We start from the raw sequence: 19,841 nt of genomic DNA, 5'->3' as shown, positions 1-19,841 counted from the left end.
TATCACACTCTTTGATATAAAACCCCAAGCACTTTTTATTGTATCCCGAAATGTATGCAGTCTTGGCTTTCTCTTTCCCCTCTGTCCCTCCAATCCTCCCTCCTTCCTGCCCATAGGATTACATTCAAACTCATCAATCTGATATTCAGGGATCTCTTATAAATCCATCTGTATTTCTAATTGCTCCAGTATGGATTCTTCCATGTAGCCAAGCTGAATTATTCATTGCTCAGATATAACTTATTCTCACATAGAGAGAAGGGGATAGGGAAAAGGGAGAGAGAGGGAAAGAGATTGACTGAGACTGAGATTGAGAGAGAGGAATTTTTAATGTACATGTGTTAGGAAGCAACATGTTAAATATAGACTCTGGAGTCCCACCCACTTCTGCAGCCTACTAGAATGTGCTCTTGGACAGATTACTCTGTAGTCCTATCTAAACCTTACCTTCTACAAATCTAGTACTGTCCTGCCCTCTCAAGGATTAAATTATAAAACTTTTTGTAAAACATTTAGTACCTGGGAGATAGTAATACACACACATACACACACACACACACACACACACAAAGTCCACTCTTTTTTTATCCATATACAAACATATTGTGAACTTTCTTTTATGTCTGTAAATATAAAGTTATGACTTTTAATGCTACCCAAAGCCCATGTTTTTCAAAATGCATTTTGAAAAAAATGTTTTACAAATAAGCAATCGCCTTATTAATTTTCTCTCTCTTTGTTAGGATGAGGGAAGAATGTAACCTGCATGGAGCTATGCTCTGTGCTGTCAGCTGTCTTGGGCTCTCATTTGTAAATATCTTTTCATTTTATAAACCACATGGGAGGGAAGCATTAATCCCATATTGCTGGGAAGCAATAGTGTCTCAGAGGGGTTAAGTAATTGACCCAAGATTACAGAGTAAAGTAATAGGCAGGGTTGTACTGACCACTATAATACACTGCTGCTCACACCAAATGACATAAATAACTTCTGTATATATGGTGACCAGGAATTTAGACTTGAAGTCTAACACAAGATTTTTGTTACACTAAAATGTTGTAATCTTTAGGATGGATTCTGTTTTGTAGTATTTGACTTTAGGCTTATTTCACAAGATTCAGGAATAAGGCAGTAGGGCTTTACGTACTAATGTCAGTCTTACCAAACAACTAAAATTTTCAAAGTTGACTGTATACTATTAAACATGCCCTCTTTAGTGATTAAGACTACTATCTTGTTGAAGTTTTAAAAAAAGAGGAACATTTGTTTTTATCATTTATGTCTATTCTTCAGTGTTCCTTTTTTTTTTTTTTTACAGATAGTTTATTATCAAGTTGGTTTCCACATAACACCCAGTGCTCATCCCCACATGTACCCTCCTCCATGCCTATCTCCCCCCACACACACACCCATCAGTCCTCAATTTGTTCTCAGGATTCAAGAGTCTCTCATGGTTTGCCTCTCCCCTACTATTTTCCCCCTTCTTATCCCCCATGGTCCTCCATTAAGTTCCTCCTAATTCTCCTATACATGCAAACATATGATATTTGTCCTCTGCCTATTCTTCAGTGTTCCTTAACCTCTGTTCAGTAATGACAGAAGTACCTAAAAAATTCTAGACCTCTTTTAAAAGGCAGTGCTTTGTCTTCAGGTTTTTGTTTTGTTTTTGCCATTGCCTGATTTTTTTTTTTTTTACCATAGACAGGTCTAATCTGTAGAATCAGAGTGCCATGGTAGTTACTTGGATGTGGACACCAAGCCTATTTAACATTCAAACAGAACCTTCAATAGTATTATCCAGATGAAGTTATAATTTTGATTTATTCCTATTCAATCAGGAACATGACTTAGTTATAAATTTCCATAAACAACATCTACCTGAAGTAGACCTTCACCAGGCAGGGACATTGTATATAATTTAGATTATTCTCCTAAAGTCCCATCAAATTATTTATTCTGAATAGACTTGAGACTGGTATGTGAGTGTGGTTTTTTGTGTGTTTTTGTCTTGTTTTGTTTTAGGAATTTATACTTTAGTGTGTTTAGCTTTCTGTTTAGGAAAGCTCATGTTTTTCAGGAAGCTTAATGTCAAAAACTTCTAGCATTTTCTGTATTTATAAATCTTGCAGGCCATATTGTCCTTGAGGGGGTGAGGTTTGATTCTTTTTCCTTCTTTTATCTTTTATTTTGCTTTTCATTAAATTAAGGAACAGATTAATTTAAACTTAATAAATCTTCAGTCTTAAAGAACCCTTTCCTTTGATATTTGATCAAGTATCTTCATAGTTGTGTATTTTAGAAATCTCCCCAATGTCTTAGCAAGGAATCTTGCAAGAAAAGTTGTAAGTTGTAAGTCCTGCAGTCTGACTGCTAGTTGACTGCCATTCAACAGGGCTCTTATCAAGCCCAGAATACTGGTCAATACACTTGATTTTTTGTTGACCTAGGTTGTTTTCTCTGTTTCTTAATGTTTCTATTGCCCTTAAAACAACTTGATAATAATTATAAGACCAGATTATTTATCTCTAGTGAGAACTCATAGCACATATTCTTTTAAGGGGGAAAAAAAGTAGAAGGAAAGAGCAAATACCAAACTACCTTTTTTTACTAGTCATTGTATTCCAGAAATGAGACTAAATGGATCCCTTGGTCAGGTGTCATTTTCATGTGAAATGGAGTGACCAAATGGTGTGTGTGGCAGAAAGATGTTGGAGGAGGGAATCTGGAGTATTATGGGTGGTATTTCCATTGAGGTAGTAACTCCTATGTGTTTGAGTTGACTATAACGTAAAAATATGTATGTTTGGAAGGAATGGCAGAGATAATAAGGATTTGTCTCAAATTCCTAGTGATCTTGGTATAATTATTTACAGTGGTGGTTAGAGATTATAAAAGAATATATTAGGTCCCCAACCCCCCATCATTGACTTCAGAGGAGGAAAGATGCAGGATGTACCCACATCAGCAAGATGAACCTGTGGTTCCTTTGGGAGACCAAGGGCTGCAGATATGGTATGGTAGTGGGCTGGTAGAGTACACCTGGCCACATGATATGGGAGAATTAAATTTCATTCATAGTTACCTTAGAAAGCAACATGTTTTGATTTACTAACTCCAGTCCTAGATACTTTATTCTTCTAGTAACTATTGCCACACATGCTGTATTCACACATATTTTGCCCTGTTTCTTTTGGGACTGTATTTTTTTTTAATTTATTTATTCTTGAGAGACAGAGAGAATCCCAAGCAGGCTCTGCACTGTCAGCCCAGAGCCCAATGTGGGACTCAAACTCATAAACTGAGTTGATGACCTGAGCTGAAATCGAGAGACAGATGCTTGATTAAGTAAGACACCCAGGCACCCCAGGGCTGTATTTTTTAATAATGCTAGTAATTAGCATGTATTGAACAGTTAATTTTCACAGCAACCCAGGGAGGGTAAGGAGCTACTTTTATTATCTTTCTACGGATAAGGAAATTGAGGTTAACTAACCTGCTCAAGGTCACACAACTAGCAGAGATTTGAACCCAGCTCTCTAAGTGGGTGTTAATTTAACACCCAGTTTTTCGGGGTTTTTGACTTAAAAGGTTTTTTGCATTACATTTAATTTTTATTCCATCTTACCTCCATGTTTTTGTAATTAATGCATGTGTTCTATAGACTAAAGCCCTATATTAAGACAATTATGATTGAAATCCATTTGAACTTTTTGAAGTTGTTGACATCTTTTTAGTCCTTTAATGAAAGAAGTAAATTTAATTTGGAGTTAGAGTTCATCAGTGCATTTTTGTTCAAATGATGAATTGTTCAGTAAGTCTTCATTTCCCACCTATTGAGATCTTTTTTTTTTTTTGAAGTCTATTTTCTGCTAGGTCTTGCCCATATTTCATATTCCTAGGTGAGTATGGAAATTTTTTCATTCAATTCAAAAACAATAAATATTGCTTTTTAAAACCCTTTGCTTTTAACATAAATGCTTAAATTTTGCCTTTTGATACTTACTGAATAAGGTGTTTACAGTTAGTTATAGCTTATGTGTTTAAGTGATGCATTTAGTCAGAAAAGGAAAACAAGAATAACAACTTAAATAATGTTGGTGATTGTATCTGCCCTCCCCTTTAGTAAGCATGAATCCTGGAATGAATGGGCAATGTGAATATGAATCCATTATCCCTAAGTTGGTTTCAGTTACCATGTACCACTCACTGAGTGATTCTGTGGGTATGATTATTTTTTATACAACATGATCCATGAAAACAAGCCAACAACTGGGTGAAAGGAAACAGTCCCATGATTGGAAGAAAATCTCGCTGTGCCATACTTTCTGAAAGAGAATGCATTAGTCTGTAATAGGTTTTCCAGGGTAATTTCAACAAGAGTACAATTTCTGCCTTGTGTGTTTACCTTAGAACTGATTCCTTTGTATCGGGTGTCTGCTTGATGCCAGGCACTGTAATAGGTGCTAAAAAGATGAGAATTTGTTTTGTTCTTCAAATAATTTAGTCTGATAGCTCATAGGTAAGGAAGGGCAACTTGAGGTAATGAAGAAGACAAGAATCATAAAATTAATAGGCAAATGCTTATAAACTGTTTTAATAAGACCCAAAATATTTTATTTGGGAATGTTCTGTTAACTTGAAAAGTAAAAAACAAAACCAGTAAGTTTTTGAGCATTGTTCTATGTGTGGAAGTGACTTGCTAAATTCTCCAGGGGAGAAAAGAATTCAAAGCAAGAGTTTCTGTCCTGTAAAATCTCATAAAGCTCTTTGCATTTCTCATATATGCTTCATGTTATTCATCTGAATATCATGCCATTTTAGTTGTACCTGTTTTTACATGATATATGTGTGTGTGTGTGTATATGTGTATATATATAGATATATATATACGTGTGTGTATATATATATTTATAGATCTATATATACGTGTGTATATAGCTATAGATCTATATATATATATCTATATATGAGTCAATGTATGTTTTCTTTCAGGTTTCTATATATGCTGTACCAGAAAAGATTGGTCAGGTTCACCATGCCTTGGAAACAACTGTGAAGCTTCTTGAATTCTATCAAAACTACTTTGAAATTCAATACCCACTTAAGAAATTGGGTAAGAATCAAACAGTGCCTCTGGTTTTCATTACCTTTATAACCTAGATTCATTTCGCAAATGTTTTATAGAAAGAACTTTTGCCAAAATTATTTTAAAAAGAAAAGTAATAATCACCTAAAGCTTTAAAAAAATGTTTATATTTGTTAAGATTATTTACATTCCTTAAAGGCTAAATGTGGAGCTTAAACCATTCAGAAGTTTATGGAACTGTTACAAGGGCTTATTCAGGTTCTGTGTAAGTGGGAATTTGCTTAGGGCTTTGTCTGGAGTTATACTAATTCTAACTTCCTAAGAAGTTTTGTTTCACAGAAAAAAAAACTGAGTAATAGGAGCTCAGGAAAGCACAAGGTGGTCCTAGATAGAAGAACCTTGGGCCTGTACTTTGTCTTCCTTGCTCTAGGAGGTTGATTCATTGTGAAATAATTAGGTATCAATTCCTTTGTGAAGGGACAGCAACGGTGACTCCACAGGGATTGGTCGGGTCTTTCTCAACTGACTGATAGGTGGGGAACATAGAAGACTAGAGTAAGGTTCAATTTGCCAAGAGTATAAAATGAACTCCCTGCCTTTTGATTCACCGTGATAAACCAGTTGGTAAAAAATTTTTATTTAGGGAGTGCCTTAGATGAGTGAAATTTGATTACTTCTTTCTTCACATGCTCAGATTTGGTGGCTATTCCTGACTTTGAAGCAGGAGCAATGGAAAATTGGGGTTTGCTCACCTTCCGGGAAGAGACACTTCTGTATGACAATAATACTTCTTCAGTGGCGGATAGAAAGCTGGTAACTAAAATCATTGCTCATGAGCTGTCCCATCAGGTAATAATAGCCATGGCTACTATATTTAATACTTATATTTTATATTGTAGAATTTTAGAATAAGAAAATAAGGTAAATAAGAATTTTAGAATAAGAAATTAGAAAAAGCTAATGAGAAATTCAGCTTTTTATTGTAGTATTGTGTATTTTCATAATAAAATGGTGCTGTTTTTTTTTTTTTTTTTTTAACACAAACTTGATCATCAAATGAAAATGCTATCTAGGGGTGCCCGGCTGGCTCAGTTATAGGAGTATGCAACTCTTGATCTCAGGGTCATGAGTTCAAGCCCCACATGGGGTGTAGAGATTACTTAAAAACATAGGTACATACATACATAAAGAAATTGCTATCTAATATTTGTATAGGGTTTTACAGTTTATAAAGCATTTTCACATCCATTATCTCATTTACTTTTTGTAACTGCTCTGAGGTAGGTGATAATCCCATTTTACAGATGTGGAAATTGAGACCCAAAGTCATACAGCTAATAATTGACAGGACTGGCCCTTGAAGAGCCACTGTCTCCTCAAGATGTCTCTCCTTTTTTACCACCAGTAATACACAGCTGTTTCCCCTCTGACAGATGCTAGCCCCTCGGTATAACTTTGTGGTGGAGAAACCCTTCCCCTAAATTGCATTCTCTTCTGACAACTCTTGGACTGTAGTTGTCAGGACTGGATTTATATTTTCTTCTCTTGCTCAAACTGCGTTCTTTGTTAATTTGGGAGAGGAAGGGTACTCTTTGTATGACAAGAAGAAAAAAAAAGAAAATTATATGGGTACATGAATCCGCCCCCACCCTTTCTTTCTCTACACCTCTTCTTTCTTTTGTCCCTTGATGAGGTGCTTAGCAGTGTTGGGTGTAGTTTGGGGGTGCCGTGATGGAAGGAGGGTGTGCACATGCTTTGGTCAATTTGCTCCCTGTCACAAACACCTATATGGGTATGATTCTAGAGCCCTTGTGAAGACTTCATAATGGGCTTGCATATGAAGCACATACTTACTGACAATTACAGTTTTAGGCATGTAGACAAGTTGTCCTTTAGGGACTCTTCTCTAGGTCTGTTATTTCTGGGGCCTCTGCATAACCACTTCTCAGTTACTTTAAGACTTATAAATCATATTCCTCAGAAGTAAGCTTTAAAATAATATCTTTAAAAAACTTGTTATTGTAATGCTCAAAAACGTTTTGTTTCAATAACCCAGTAACCTTATTATTTTGCTGCCGATCTGAGACGAGCCCCGTATTACACTAAATTGCATACCCTGTAACCTACCACTTCCATTACAGGGATGTTTGAGATACTTTTTTTTTTTTTTTTTTTGGAGTGTCTCCTTATCATTGTTTTCCTTATTATTATTATATCACAGATGAAGACATTTAAAGATATTTCTGATTTCATTTATTTATAGGCATGCCAACTTTCTTAAAGAATGTTGTTTGAATTCTGTTTTGAATCATGTAAATACTGTTCTCAACTTGGGTAATAAGGGGAAGCATATATAGGCTCCATGTAGGAAAACCTCCATGTAGGAAAACCGTGTAGGAAAAATAAAAAACAGAAATTTATTTTTTAGTTGTCATGGATGGCTGAAGATAGAATAGAAATAATCTTACTAATTTGATGCTAGTAGGTAGAAGAATGTCATTATCTAGGAAATACCACTTTTAATGAAGTGGCTAAAAACTTTTTGTTTACTTAGTGAACGGGTGTGTGTTAATTTGATAAATCCGTAATTGTGTATTCTGCTTGTTTTCCCATTCAACAAGGTAAAATGTTAAAAGTTTAATTTTCATTTTAGCATAAATTTATGCAAATTTTTGAAAGTCTTCAATTTGAATATAGTTTGTTTTCACTAATTAACTATTTTTAAGCAATTGTATTCTGGCTAAAGGGAATTAAGCTGACAATTCAATTATTAGAAAATTCTTGACAGTATAAATATTGTGTTGGTTAGTAGGGTGTTTTGTTTTGTTTTGTTTTCCCTGCAGTGGTTCGGTAATCTCGTAACAATGGAGTGGTGGAATGATCTGTGGCTAAATGAAGGATTTGCTACTTTCATGGAGTATTTCTCTTTGGAAAAAATATTCAAAGAGCTCTCTAGTGTAAGTATACTGTTTGTTAGATGTGCTATAAATTGTATTTGCCACATATTTTGTAGGCATTTGGAGTATGGAAAATGTTTCTAGAAAGATACAATAAAATTGACCCTTGTTACTGATAGCTTAAACCTCTTGAGTTTTGACAGTGAAAATTAAGCTTTTACTTATTGACATATTTCATTGAAAGCCAAAATTATGTGTAATTATTTCACACCTTGTTAAGATGAACATTTTAAGTCACTTTGCTATATTTTATTTCCAATAGATGTGGCTCTTCTCCTTGAAGGAATTTAGATGAAGTTGAAAAACCTTTTTAGCTAAACAAAACTTTTTGTCCTTTGTATAAACAGAGAGAAAAAATAAGACCTTTTGTAGCAATACTATCTCTCTGTTTTCACTGTGATCATTGTTGTAACAGTGATAACATAGGTTGATACAGACAAATAATTTGCTGTGTTAAGGTACCAGCCATATTTGTGCCCTTGTCAAAGACATGGGACATCATTCTGTCACAGAGAGCATAATAATGTTACTGTGTTACTAGACTTCCTGGAGAATGGCCATGGTATGAGAGGTATTGCCAAATAATTCAAGCAATAGGTGGCAAAGTATAAAGATCCCATTCAACCCTAAAATTCTGTGACTTTCTGTTAAACTTCCTGGATATATGATCCAAGACTGCTTCAAAACAGGGATACCCTTAAGAGCTTTCAATTTGAAATTTTTGTCTAAGTCCTATTCGGAAACTTCAGGTATGTAAAAGGAGCTCATTTTTAGCTAGAATACTAAATATTAGTATATAGAATACTAGTATTCTAAATCCATGTATGTTTCTTAATTAAGCAATGAGATCTACAGTTTCACCACTTGGTGGTGCCCAGAATGTTTAAAACCTCCTAATATATATTCTGGGGGAGCTCATCTGCTGAACTAGCAAAGAATTCTATTTAAGTGTTATATTTTATTTCAAATGAACCTCAGTGAAGGGAAATGTATATTGTCTTAATAGAAACTTGTACCACATATGAGAAATCAGATTAAGGACCAATTTTTATTTTTGCTGTTTAATTTTAAATGTTACTTTAAAAGTACACACTAACCATCTTAGAATATTTATGTTGAATATCTGGATTTGGCACATTTGGTTGCTTCAGTAATAGATTCTTAATTTATCCTTATGCTGTGGTTTGGGAAATTAATGTTTTTCACATGGCCAGGAGGTTATCATTTTATTTTGAAATGCAAGGAATATGAATGAAGGTCTCTATTCTTATATTTCCAAAAGCTTATTTTCTGAAGTTTAGTGAAGATGGGTATTTTTTTATAATGACCTTAAATAGTAGTCTAATTCATATAAATAATTACTATATTTGCCTTTGTCTTTGATACTGTTCACGATTTCATAATACGTTTGATGTTTTTGCTAGTATGAAGATTTCTTAGATGCGCGATTTAAAACCATGAAGAAGGATTCCTTGAATTCATCTCATCCAATATCATCATCATCTGTTCAGTCTTCAGAACAGATCGAAGAAATGTTTGATTCTCTTTCCTATTTTAAGGTACTGCTCTACACACCAAGTACCTGGAGTGGGTTTCATCAGCAAGCTTTGTGATTTAGATTATTTTAAGGATTAAAATTAGATATTTTAAAGATTATTTTAAGATTACTTTCAGGTATACTTTTAAACTGCATGATGTTTGCTCTTATTTAAATCTTGGTTTTAACTTTTTCTGGGTCTTTCTTTCTCTGATTTAAGTTCTTCTGACTGGCATTCTGGGTAGTTAATCAGATAATAGAACAAAGTTGCTTCATTCCCTGAATCTACAGATAGAATATGTCCAGGGAAGGTTCTAAGCAAGCCTTTGGCTGTGTTAGTGAGGATTGAGGGATGTTCAAAGTCACAGTTGCCAAAAATAAAAAACAAAAAGAGATTTTAAGAATTGAAAACTAGATTGTAGGATCAGAAACACAGACTCCAGGTTTGGGGGTGAAGCAAAAACAGAAAGCTGGAAACCTGATCACCACAGGTCAGAGAACAGAACAGTGCCACTCACAGTTGTGGTGGGAGGTGTGAATGTTAGGGCTTATTTGCCTCCTTACTCTGACTGCCAAATTGATTAATTAATTAATTTCTCTACTGGACAGAGAAAACACACAAAACACATGAGATTCAGCTCATATCTTCAAGAAACTCAACGTTTAGGTGGTGGGTACTTGCGAAGCACTAAGGATGATATGTCCAGAATGAATGGTACAGACTTTTTTACTTAGGTTTATAAAGAGAACTTTTTTGGAGGAAAATGGAAATTGAAGGGAATTAAATAATAAAAAGAATATGGATAAAGAGGAATGGGAAGTGTTGAGTATGGCAGGAATGGGACAATAAGGTCTACAAAGAAACAAGAATACTAAGGGCAAGAAATTTTTGTTGAGGGAATAAATGCTTGATTGTGTTGGAAGCCATAAGTGGAGTAGGGGAAAGATGAGAAAGGTAGGCTGAGGCAGTTGTAGAAGTTTCTGAATGCCATCAGGAATCTGGACGTTTTTCGTTAAGCACTGGGAAGCTTTAGAAGATTTTTCAAACAGAGGAATTAACTTGATTAAAGTTACTGTTTATGAAAACTAATTTGTTCCAGCTTACAGATTTAAGTGGAAAGAGACCTAAAGTCAGGAAATTACTGCTAAAGTCCAAGTGTGATGTGGTAAAAAGATGGAATTAGGAGTGGTAGTGAAAGTGGAAGAAAAATGATGAGTGTAAAAAAACTTTGGAGGGAGGGAAGTTCCTGAAGGATTTAGTGATAGGATAAGGGAGGTAAAGAATGAAGGAGCCATGTTTTTCAGGTTCACGCTTGACTGACATGGAAACTTGTACTGTTGTTAACAAATAAATCAGGAGTTTAATTAGCTACCTTAAATATATTCCGGTTAGAGCTACTGCTATGAAGAGATAGTTGTTCCAGAATGTCTTCTTAGTCATTGATACCAGATGTCTTTAGGGGATGGTGGCCTTTACAGAGCTCTGACATCCTCTGACCCCTATCCCCTAAACCCCGAAGTCAGTGTCTTATCATGTGGCCTCCACAGCATACCTAACCCCTGTCAATGTGGTAACTACTTATTTCAGGATTGGGGATCTGGCAAATATCCCACATAACAGAGAAAAATAGGACACTGGATATTTTACCAATATTGTGTACAAGAACAAGTAAGTGTTACTAGGGAAATGTGTTGACAGATAGACTGTATTTGGGTTTTTTAATCTCCAAGCCTAATTCTGATGTAGGTTGTCTGTTAGATATCAACTAGGAAGTAAACTTAGAAAGAAGAGAAAAAAAAAAAAAGTCTGAAAAGTAAATGCCAGAGGCCACCCAAATGAGGTTCTGTGCAAGATGAGAAGATGAGGATCCAGGGAGAGACTGAGAGCGATGGCCAGCGAATAGGGGACAATGAAGACTTGTGTCCCAAAGCTAAGTGCAGAAAGACGTTCAAGGAGGAGTGGGTGATCAGTCATATCAGATTCCACTAGCAGCTTAAGATGAGCCTGGGAATTGATGTTGGTTTCCAGATAGCATGAAGTTCACCAGAGACCTTGATAAAACCACTTCTGGCAGAATGATGGTTGAAAGATCGCTTTAGAGAAAATGGTAAGAGAGCAAACAGAGATGGCAAATACAGACAGCTCTTTAAGAAGTCTACTACAAAGGGGGAAATAAGAAATAGGGTGATAACTGGAAGAGACATGGGGTTAAAGAAAGGGAGGACATCTTTATCCCCCCTTTGTAAAGGAGGAATGTTGTATAATTTTGTTAATGGGAATATAATAGTAGAGAGGGAAAGTTGGTTAGGCAGGGGCGAAAGGGATCTGTTGGGAACAAGAATCTGTAGCAGATGCATGAAGTGATACAAATTGCTCTTGAAGATGGAGAAACATTTCTGTCTTAAATCAGGAATGGCTTCACGCAGGTGTTTTTGGAAATGATAGCATGTGCTTCAATGACTATATAGTGTGACCTTAATACTTGTATGCTGGATTCTAAATTATTAGTGTATGCTTATTCCCCTATGCATTCATTAGTTCCAAACATATTTGAAGTAACTCTACAGCAAGAAGAGAGATCTTGGTTATTTTAGCAACATGATATACTAAAATTGGAAATTGATGCACTCCCAAGCGGAGAGGCTTTTGAGAGTTCTGCTTGTTTATTGTCTCTGGCAGTGAATTCATGAATTCAGCTGGCACTTTTTTTTTTAATGTTTTATTTATTTCTAGGAGAGAGAGAGAGACAGCGTGAGCAGGGGAGGGTCAGAGAGAGAGGGAGTCACAGACTCTGAAACAGGCTCCAGGCTCTGAGCTGGCAGTCAGCCCAGAGCCCGACATGGGGCTCGAACCCACGAACCGCGAGATCATGACCCAAGCGAAAGTCAGACGCTTAACCGACTAAGCCACCCAGGTGCCCCAATGAATTCAGCTGGCACTTTAAGCACTGGGGATAGGGATGGGGATTCCACAGAAAATTTGGCATGTTTTTCTATTAAAGATATATTCACAAACACTTAACTTTTTAACATAACACTGAAACAGTAACTGATAGACCACATAAAATGGCTCATAGTAGAATTAGTGCACATAGGAATCTGCTCCATTATTCTTTTGTCAAATCCCTTAAAATAATTTTTAAGACAATTTGAACAAAGTTCATATCTGATTACATGACATTAAAGAACAGTGTATTATAACTAGATTCTATAGTGCAAGTATATACTTAGTATGATTGTATTTTGAAATTTGGATTGTCAATTCTATAAACCTATTGTAGTCCATTATTTTCCACCCCCTTCTCACTTTTTTTTTTTTTAACAGGGAGCTTCTCTCTTGTTGATGCTGAAAACTTATCTTAGTGAGGATGTATTTCAACATGCTGTTTTCTTTTACCTGCATAATCATAGCTATGGATCCATTAAAAGTGATGATCTGTGGGATAGTTTTAATGAGGTATGTGACCTGGATATTTTATTTAGTTCTTAAGAAAGAAAAGAGTTCTTCTATTTATATTTTTATCAAGTATATAAATAAGCTATGGTACCAAAGATATTTAAGAAAGAGGTGGATAAAACACAGAATTAAAGTTCAAAAAATGGAATTACTGGTCTTGAAATTATTGTGTGTAGCCTTGTAGAACCATTTTTTTTCTATACCTTAGACTTCTTTCCTATTTAGTAGGAAAGTTGTCCTTTCTGAATTAATATATATTATTATATTCATTATTTTATTTTTTCCAAAAATCTTTTTTCCTTTCCTTATGCTTTTGCATCTTTACCTCCCATTCATAATTTTTTCCCTACACTCTGCCCTATAAATCCTCCTATCATTTGTGGCCATATTCCTTCCTACAAGGCTATATTTGTAGAGAATCTATCACAAGCTGGCTGCCATGGGCTGAATATTGCCCTTGGATCATTATCTTGTTTGGATTTTGTTGTGACTGCAAATGTTCTAACAAGCAGTGTAATTAGGTATGAGTAAGGCTTCAGAGCAGTGCATGAACCCATCCTACATTGTGCATGTATGCCAATGGCATAGTCCTTACAAGCATTTTAGTTTGTTGTTTCCCTGATACAGATCAATGGTTCTTAATGCTTTGGAAGATAACAGACATATTCAAAACCATGATAAAAATTCTGGACATATTCCCCGGAAAAACCACATATATTCGCAGTATCATACAAAGTTTCAAAGTTTTAGGAGCCCTGAAATTAAGAACTCCAACTCTAAATCTTTTCCATATACTCTTTCTCCTTCCTTGTCTTATCTCAAACCTTGTGTTTTCTAGCTGCTAACCCTGGTGCTCAGAAGATACACCTTCCTTTCTCTTTTTGAGAAGATGGATTAGTCCTTAATACTTAAGAGTTGCTTCCAAATTACTGTGGGGTTTTCTTCTCATATGCTAACATTTCAGCTAAAAGCCACATTATTTGCTTTATACCCATATTATCTCCGACATTTAGAGTATATTTCTTACTTTCTGACTGATTTCAGCTTCAGCATCCATAGTGTTTTCCTGTCCCAACCTCTTTCCTAACACTATCCTCAGGTTTGTCAGCCTCTACATCAAATTATGCTCTGGCTTCTTCAATACATTCTGTTTCGAAGACTCAAAGGTGCCTTGCTTTTGGGAAAGCGTTTTTTCTTCTCAGTCTCTTATCTAGAATTAATAGATCAGAGCCATGAGAAAAGTAATATTAATACTGCAGTGAGTTTGGATAGATTTGATCCATCCTTTTTTGCTGTAAACAAATGAGTGTATGAAGACTGAGGTAAGGCCTTCCATAGTGCAGTGGTACTGTTACTAAACGAAGTACGTAGTGATTTTAGTTGCTTGCAATCCAAATCCACATGTAATCTAGAAGAATGACTTGAATCATAAGGTTACCTCACCTGCTTTAAAGACATAGTTGTTCCAAAATGTCTTTAGGGGATGGTGGGCTTTAGAGGGTCTGTGAACCTCTGACACTGGATTCTAGATTTTGGCAGATAAGTTGATGCAATTTCTGGGAGAGAGGGTCTGTGACTATCAAAACAGCTCACCACTGTTCTCTGGAGAAACTTAAAGTCGAGGCAGCCGACCTGTTTATATCTTACTCTGCTGCTGCTTTCTGGCACTCGCACAGAATTAGTTCTTCCAAAGGTGAATGTCAACATTTACAAAAATTTTAACTCCATATTCATACTTCTGTTTTTATGTTGACGTTACACGTAGTCTTCATATAATGTGGTATGCAAAGAGAGAAAACTTTTGTTTTTAAGCAAAAATAATTTTTTTATATAGGTCACAAACAAAACACTAGATGTAAAGAAAATGATGAAAACCTGGACCCTGCAAAAAGGATTTCCTTTAGTGACTGTTCAAAGAAAAGGAAAAGAACTTCATGTACAACAAGAAAGATACTTTTTAAATACGAAGCCTGAAATTCAGCCTTCAGATGGAAGGTGCATTCCTGCTTTCTCTTCCTGTTTTCTATCTCTTTTGCACCCATAGGTTAAAGTATTTTGTAGTCACAATCTCGTAAGAAACCTAACAAGATTATCTTTTTCTGGAAATAGCTTAAAAATTTCTCCTTCCTGCCAAAAGGAAAAAACATAAAATGACCCCAAAAAGTTATGTGTAACTGACTGAGAACTGACTGAAATACTGGACAGAGTAATAATCTTCCAATATTTTTTTTTTACAGCTATCTCTGGCATATTCCACTATCCTATGTCACTGGGGGAAGAAATTACTCAAAATATCCATTGGTATTTTTATTGGACAAGAAATCAGGTTTGACTATAATTAACTCTTTTCTAAGAAGAAATTTAAAACAATATATTTTTTAAAAATCTGACCAAACCACAGAAGGAGATTTTACTTTCCAAAGTGCATACTCTCTGAGCTGGTTTTATGAGTCATCTATACAAGATATGAGTAAAGTGACACTGATTCCATGTCTCTCACATAAAATTAGTCATTCTTATTCATGTGAAATAAAGTATAAAAGGTTACACCGTGTTTTTATATCCTAGATAAGTATCTGTTGTTGCAAAGAAAAAGTAGTGCGTAGAGCAGTCTCTTGAAGTATATGCTCCACTGTCCACTTGCTAGGGGTGAGCTTGGGCACCTGTTGTGCGTGAGAAAGTCTGAAAGGGGCTATTTTTTCAAGCCACATATTGAGGAAATTACACTAAAATAGTGTCTTCCTCTCCATTCCCTTTTTTACTCTCCTCTTTTCCCTCCCTATACCCCTCCCTCATCCACTCTTATTCAGACCTAAACTCTTTAACTATAGGAAATCTTTATACTAAATCTAACTTGAAACATTCATGATATCACTGTGCCAAAAAATATTTATCTGAAATGAAGAGACATGTCATTGTCTTTGAATGAAAGGCATTTGGAAAAAAAGAATAAGGAAAAGCATATAATTAAGATATTTATCATGTGCCATCCTTTGAGCTTGCCTTTTTCTTCCTAATAAAATAAAGGATAATAGAGAGGTATTGGAGAAAGGAATGCTTTCGAACAAGAGGAGATGTAGTTCGAATGCACATATCATGCTAATTCTCTGGAGCAAGCTACACAGGAAAATTTTCAACTTTGTTGTAAAAACTAGTATTTTGTTTCTGTGCTTTAATGTTTCTGTTTAAAACGGTAGTTGATTTTCAAAACTCATTGACAAATGGCTTTTAAAATCACTACTAAATTACTTCATCTGCTTCTGCCATATAAGATTGGAGTTACTCTTTTTTAATACTCAGTGGACTGTGAAAATGGAACTCTTAATCTGTTAATGATTATAATAAATTAAAAACATATGAGAGTAGCCTCATCCACTTTTGAGCTGCAGGATGTAGTTACCTCCCTTGTGTGCAAAGCTATTATTTTTTGATACCTGTGGTTTTAAGGTCCTTCATTCTGGATCATTCAGAAGACCTGAAAGAGACTAATATGTTGATTCTTTAAATGATAACTCCCCTCTCCATACTGTTGGCTGCACTGCTTTATATTCTGTCATCGAGATGACAGTAACAATTTTAAGTACACTCCCAGCTGCCTTCCTCCCCTCTACCGTCTGGAATTGGCTAAGTTTATAACATGGCAAATTGCTTATCAGCCAAAGTACACTGTATTTCAGTATTGTCCTACATCCTTCCAGTGGAAGAATTGCCATACTTATCATTTCTTGCCTCCTTTTTTGGGGAAAGGGAGATTTGGAGCCCTATAGCCCTTCTTCCCTAGGCCCTTTCTTGATAAATGCTCTACAGGAAATTGTGTTTGGGAACCTGGAGAATGCCGGTATTTTTGCCATAGTTAATGATAAAGTTAATTTCATTAGTCATCATTTTGTTAAAATGCCTCCAACTTGGAGCATCTACTTTGCCATCACAATTATTCCTTAGAACTGCATTCTGCTCTACAAAAGGAAATAAATCCTATTAATGTAATCGATCTTTCCCATCTGCTGCTATATCAGCAATGAAACAGAAATTAGTATGGCATTTTTTTAGTGAACACGACTGATTATCTGATATGTCACGTTAAGACATGATCAGAGTACAAGTCTTTTCCATCTTAACATCCTTTGTAGTTTCAGTAGAATTGGAGTAACTAAGATATTAAGAGAATTTGATACATTTTAATAATTCATGCTTTTGAAGTTGATAGACCTGAGACTTCAGGTACCAAAGGGTTTAAATGTGTTTCTAAAGCAATTTATGTGCAAAATCCATCATACAGTTATTTTGACAGTCAATTTTTTAAGACAGCTTAAATATTTCCAAATACGAGATTGGTTAAAGTGTGGTTGGTTTTTAAAAGGAATTTTATGAAGATATTTGAATATTGCCTATGAAGACAATGGAAAAATGGCTGGGGTTGAAATCTGGTAGGTAAAAAGTAGTATAAGAATAAATGCACATGTATCCACTGTATGAAATATTACATGGATTAAAATGTGTATAAGAATGGTCTTGGCAGGAAATATACCCCACAGTGCCATTGCTGGCAGACTGGCTGACTGTAGATTATTTTCCTTATCTCTACTCCTCTTATATAATTTTTAAAGTTAGTGCTCCTTTATTTATTTATTTGTTTGTTTAATTATTTAAGAGAGGCCATGCTTACAGGGGGAGGAGGGGCATAGGGACAGAGAGAGAATCTTAAGCAGGCTCTAAGCTCAGCACAGTCTGACATGAGGCTCAACCCCATGACCCTGGAATCGCTGAAATCAAGAGTTGGATGCTTCACCAGCTGAGCCACCCAGGTGCCCCTCGTACGCCTTCCTTTAAAATTGGGAGGCCTGCTGGGGCGCCCGGGTGGCTTAGTCGGTTAAGCGTCCGACTTTCGCTCAGGTCATGATCTCGCGGTTCGTGGGTTCGAGCCCCGCGCCGGGCTCTGTGCTGACTGCCAGCTCAGAGCCTGGAGCCTGTTTCAGTCTGTGACTCCCTCTCTCTCTGACCCTCTCCTGCTCACGCTGCCTCTCCCTCTCTCTCTCTCCTAGAAATAAGTAAAACATTTTAAAAATTTTTTTAAAAAAATTGGGAGGACCGCTCCTGAAACCATTATTAGGCTATATGTTAACAACTTGGTTTCTAACAAAATTTTAAAAATAAAATAAAATTGGGAGGAAAGCTTATCAACATCTTTCAAACACTATTTAGATTTGTTTTGAAAACATTTACCGTGACATAGTTATCTTGTTCACTTATTTAGTAATTCACCAAGTATTGCTTGAGTACCTGCTAAGAACAGTGTTCTGGGCACTAAGGGATTAGGATTAAACAAAATGGTAAGCTCATGGATTTATATTCTAATAAATACTAAATCTTAAGATGCTTAGAAGTCTTTGTTGCCAACTTTAAATGACATTTCTTGATCAGTAATTTAAAGGATTTTTAAAATTCTTACATTGATTTTGTAGTCGGGTTTTATAGTAATATATTTTTGTAGTCCTATATTTTATAGCTCCTTATTAATTGAAATCATTCTATATAAATTTCTATCAGTTCTCTCAACATTTATATATGTAATGGTAGGGGCCCCAAAAGTGCATATCACCCTATTTTCTTTATTCAGTAACATCTATATGATAGTCTACCTGCCTGACTATCTTAGATTATAAGATTTTTGAGGGAAGGAACCTATCTATCCTGTTTACCATTAAATAAATAATTGTTAAATGAATGAATGGTGATCTTTGCCAATATTAACTGCACTGGGAGGCAGACATTTAGTTTCTTAATAGAATAATTAAATGTAAAAATATCCTCTATTAACTTTGAAACAAACTAAACATCGTTTAATAGTTTTTCTTCCCCTGTTATCTCCTCCCTCCCTCCCTCTCTCTCTCACTCTCATTCCTTGGTCTATATTAGGTGTCATCAATCTTACAGAAGAAGTGGAGTGGATCAAAGTCAATACAAACATGAATGGCTATTATGTTGTACACTATGCAGACGATGACTGGGAAGCACTAATCAAACAGCTGAAAACAAATCCTTATGTCCTGAGTGACAAAGACCGAGCCAGCCTCATCAACAACATCTTTGAACTTGCAGGGTAGAGTGTGCTTGGTTTGGGTTTGTTTATTTTTAAAGAAGTGTTATTGTGGAAAATAAAACTTTAGAAAAACAGTTCAAAAGAACTGGCATGTATTACCTGTTAGGTATAATTCATTTTGGATGATTGGGAAGGTATAAGATATAATCCTTGCCTGCACTGGTGTTATAATCTATATAGAAACATCAGCTACAAACATACTGAACAGCTCAGTAACAGTTAAGATTACAATATTAACAAGCAAGACACAGGTTTGCTGAATATATTGATATAGGAGTTCAGGCTTTGCTTTATTTCATGAGAAAATTCTTTTCAAGCAGCTTGAGTAGTTTTTACCCAGTGGTTTGAGTGATGTCTCTGAGACTTGGGGCCTTCTTAATTTGGTTACAACTCGCCTCCCAACCACTCTGTGCATTACAGAATCCCAAAACCAAGTATGGCAGTGACCTTGTGGGTAGCTATCCTCTGAACAGTAAGAGTACCAGCTTAGGTTGTTAATGGGTCTAGAGACACATGGAATATTCAGAAGTATTCTTCTGGACTGTTCTTGACCTTATGTTGGTTCATGTTTTATGAAGTGACTATATATCATCTCAGCCATCATTGTTATGATTTCTCTTACATGGTTAATTTTTCAAATGCACTCACCATAATTTCACAGTGGACCTTGACTTAACAAGTGTGACAAATTCCCATACAAATA

At 35.6% G+C, this 19,841-nt stretch overlaps 1 protein-coding gene across 3 annotated transcripts in view; it reads left to right on the top strand.

Annotated features, from left to right (window-relative positions):
• Positions 1 to 19,841, top strand: part of LOC120236530 (leucyl and cystinyl aminopeptidase) — a 99,152-nt gene that overhangs the window by 49,275 nt on the left and 30,036 nt on the right. For all 3 annotated transcript variants that reach the window (XR_005529694.1, XR_005529695.1, XM_039239367.1), the window contains exons 5-12: positions 4,994 to 5,114; positions 5,782 to 5,936; positions 7,931 to 8,044; positions 9,469 to 9,603; positions 12,907 to 13,038; positions 14,873 to 15,033; positions 15,276 to 15,364; positions 18,955 to 19,138. Coding sequence is in view for 1 of the 3 variants with exons in the window: in XM_039239367.1 (XP_039095298.1) it covers positions 4,994 to 5,114; positions 5,782 to 5,936; positions 7,931 to 8,044; positions 9,469 to 9,603; positions 12,907 to 13,038; positions 14,873 to 15,033; positions 15,276 to 15,364; positions 18,955 to 19,138 (1,091 nt within the window). In the remaining 2 variants the exon portion in view is untranslated. The remainder of the gene's footprint in view (positions 1 to 4,993; positions 5,115 to 5,781; positions 5,937 to 7,930; positions 8,045 to 9,468; positions 9,604 to 12,906; positions 13,039 to 14,872; positions 15,034 to 15,275; positions 15,365 to 18,954; positions 19,139 to 19,841) is intronic.

The sequence above is a fragment of the Hyaena hyaena genome, unplaced genomic scaffold, assembly GCF_003009895.1.
Source record: "Hyaena hyaena isolate Hyena2069 unplaced genomic scaffold, ASM300989v1 scaffold_156, whole genome shotgun sequence".
NCBI classification, from domain to species: Eukaryota; Metazoa; Chordata; class Mammalia; order Carnivora; family Hyaenidae; genus Hyaena; species Hyaena hyaena.
This window is presented reverse-complemented; position numbering and strand designations above follow the sequence as displayed.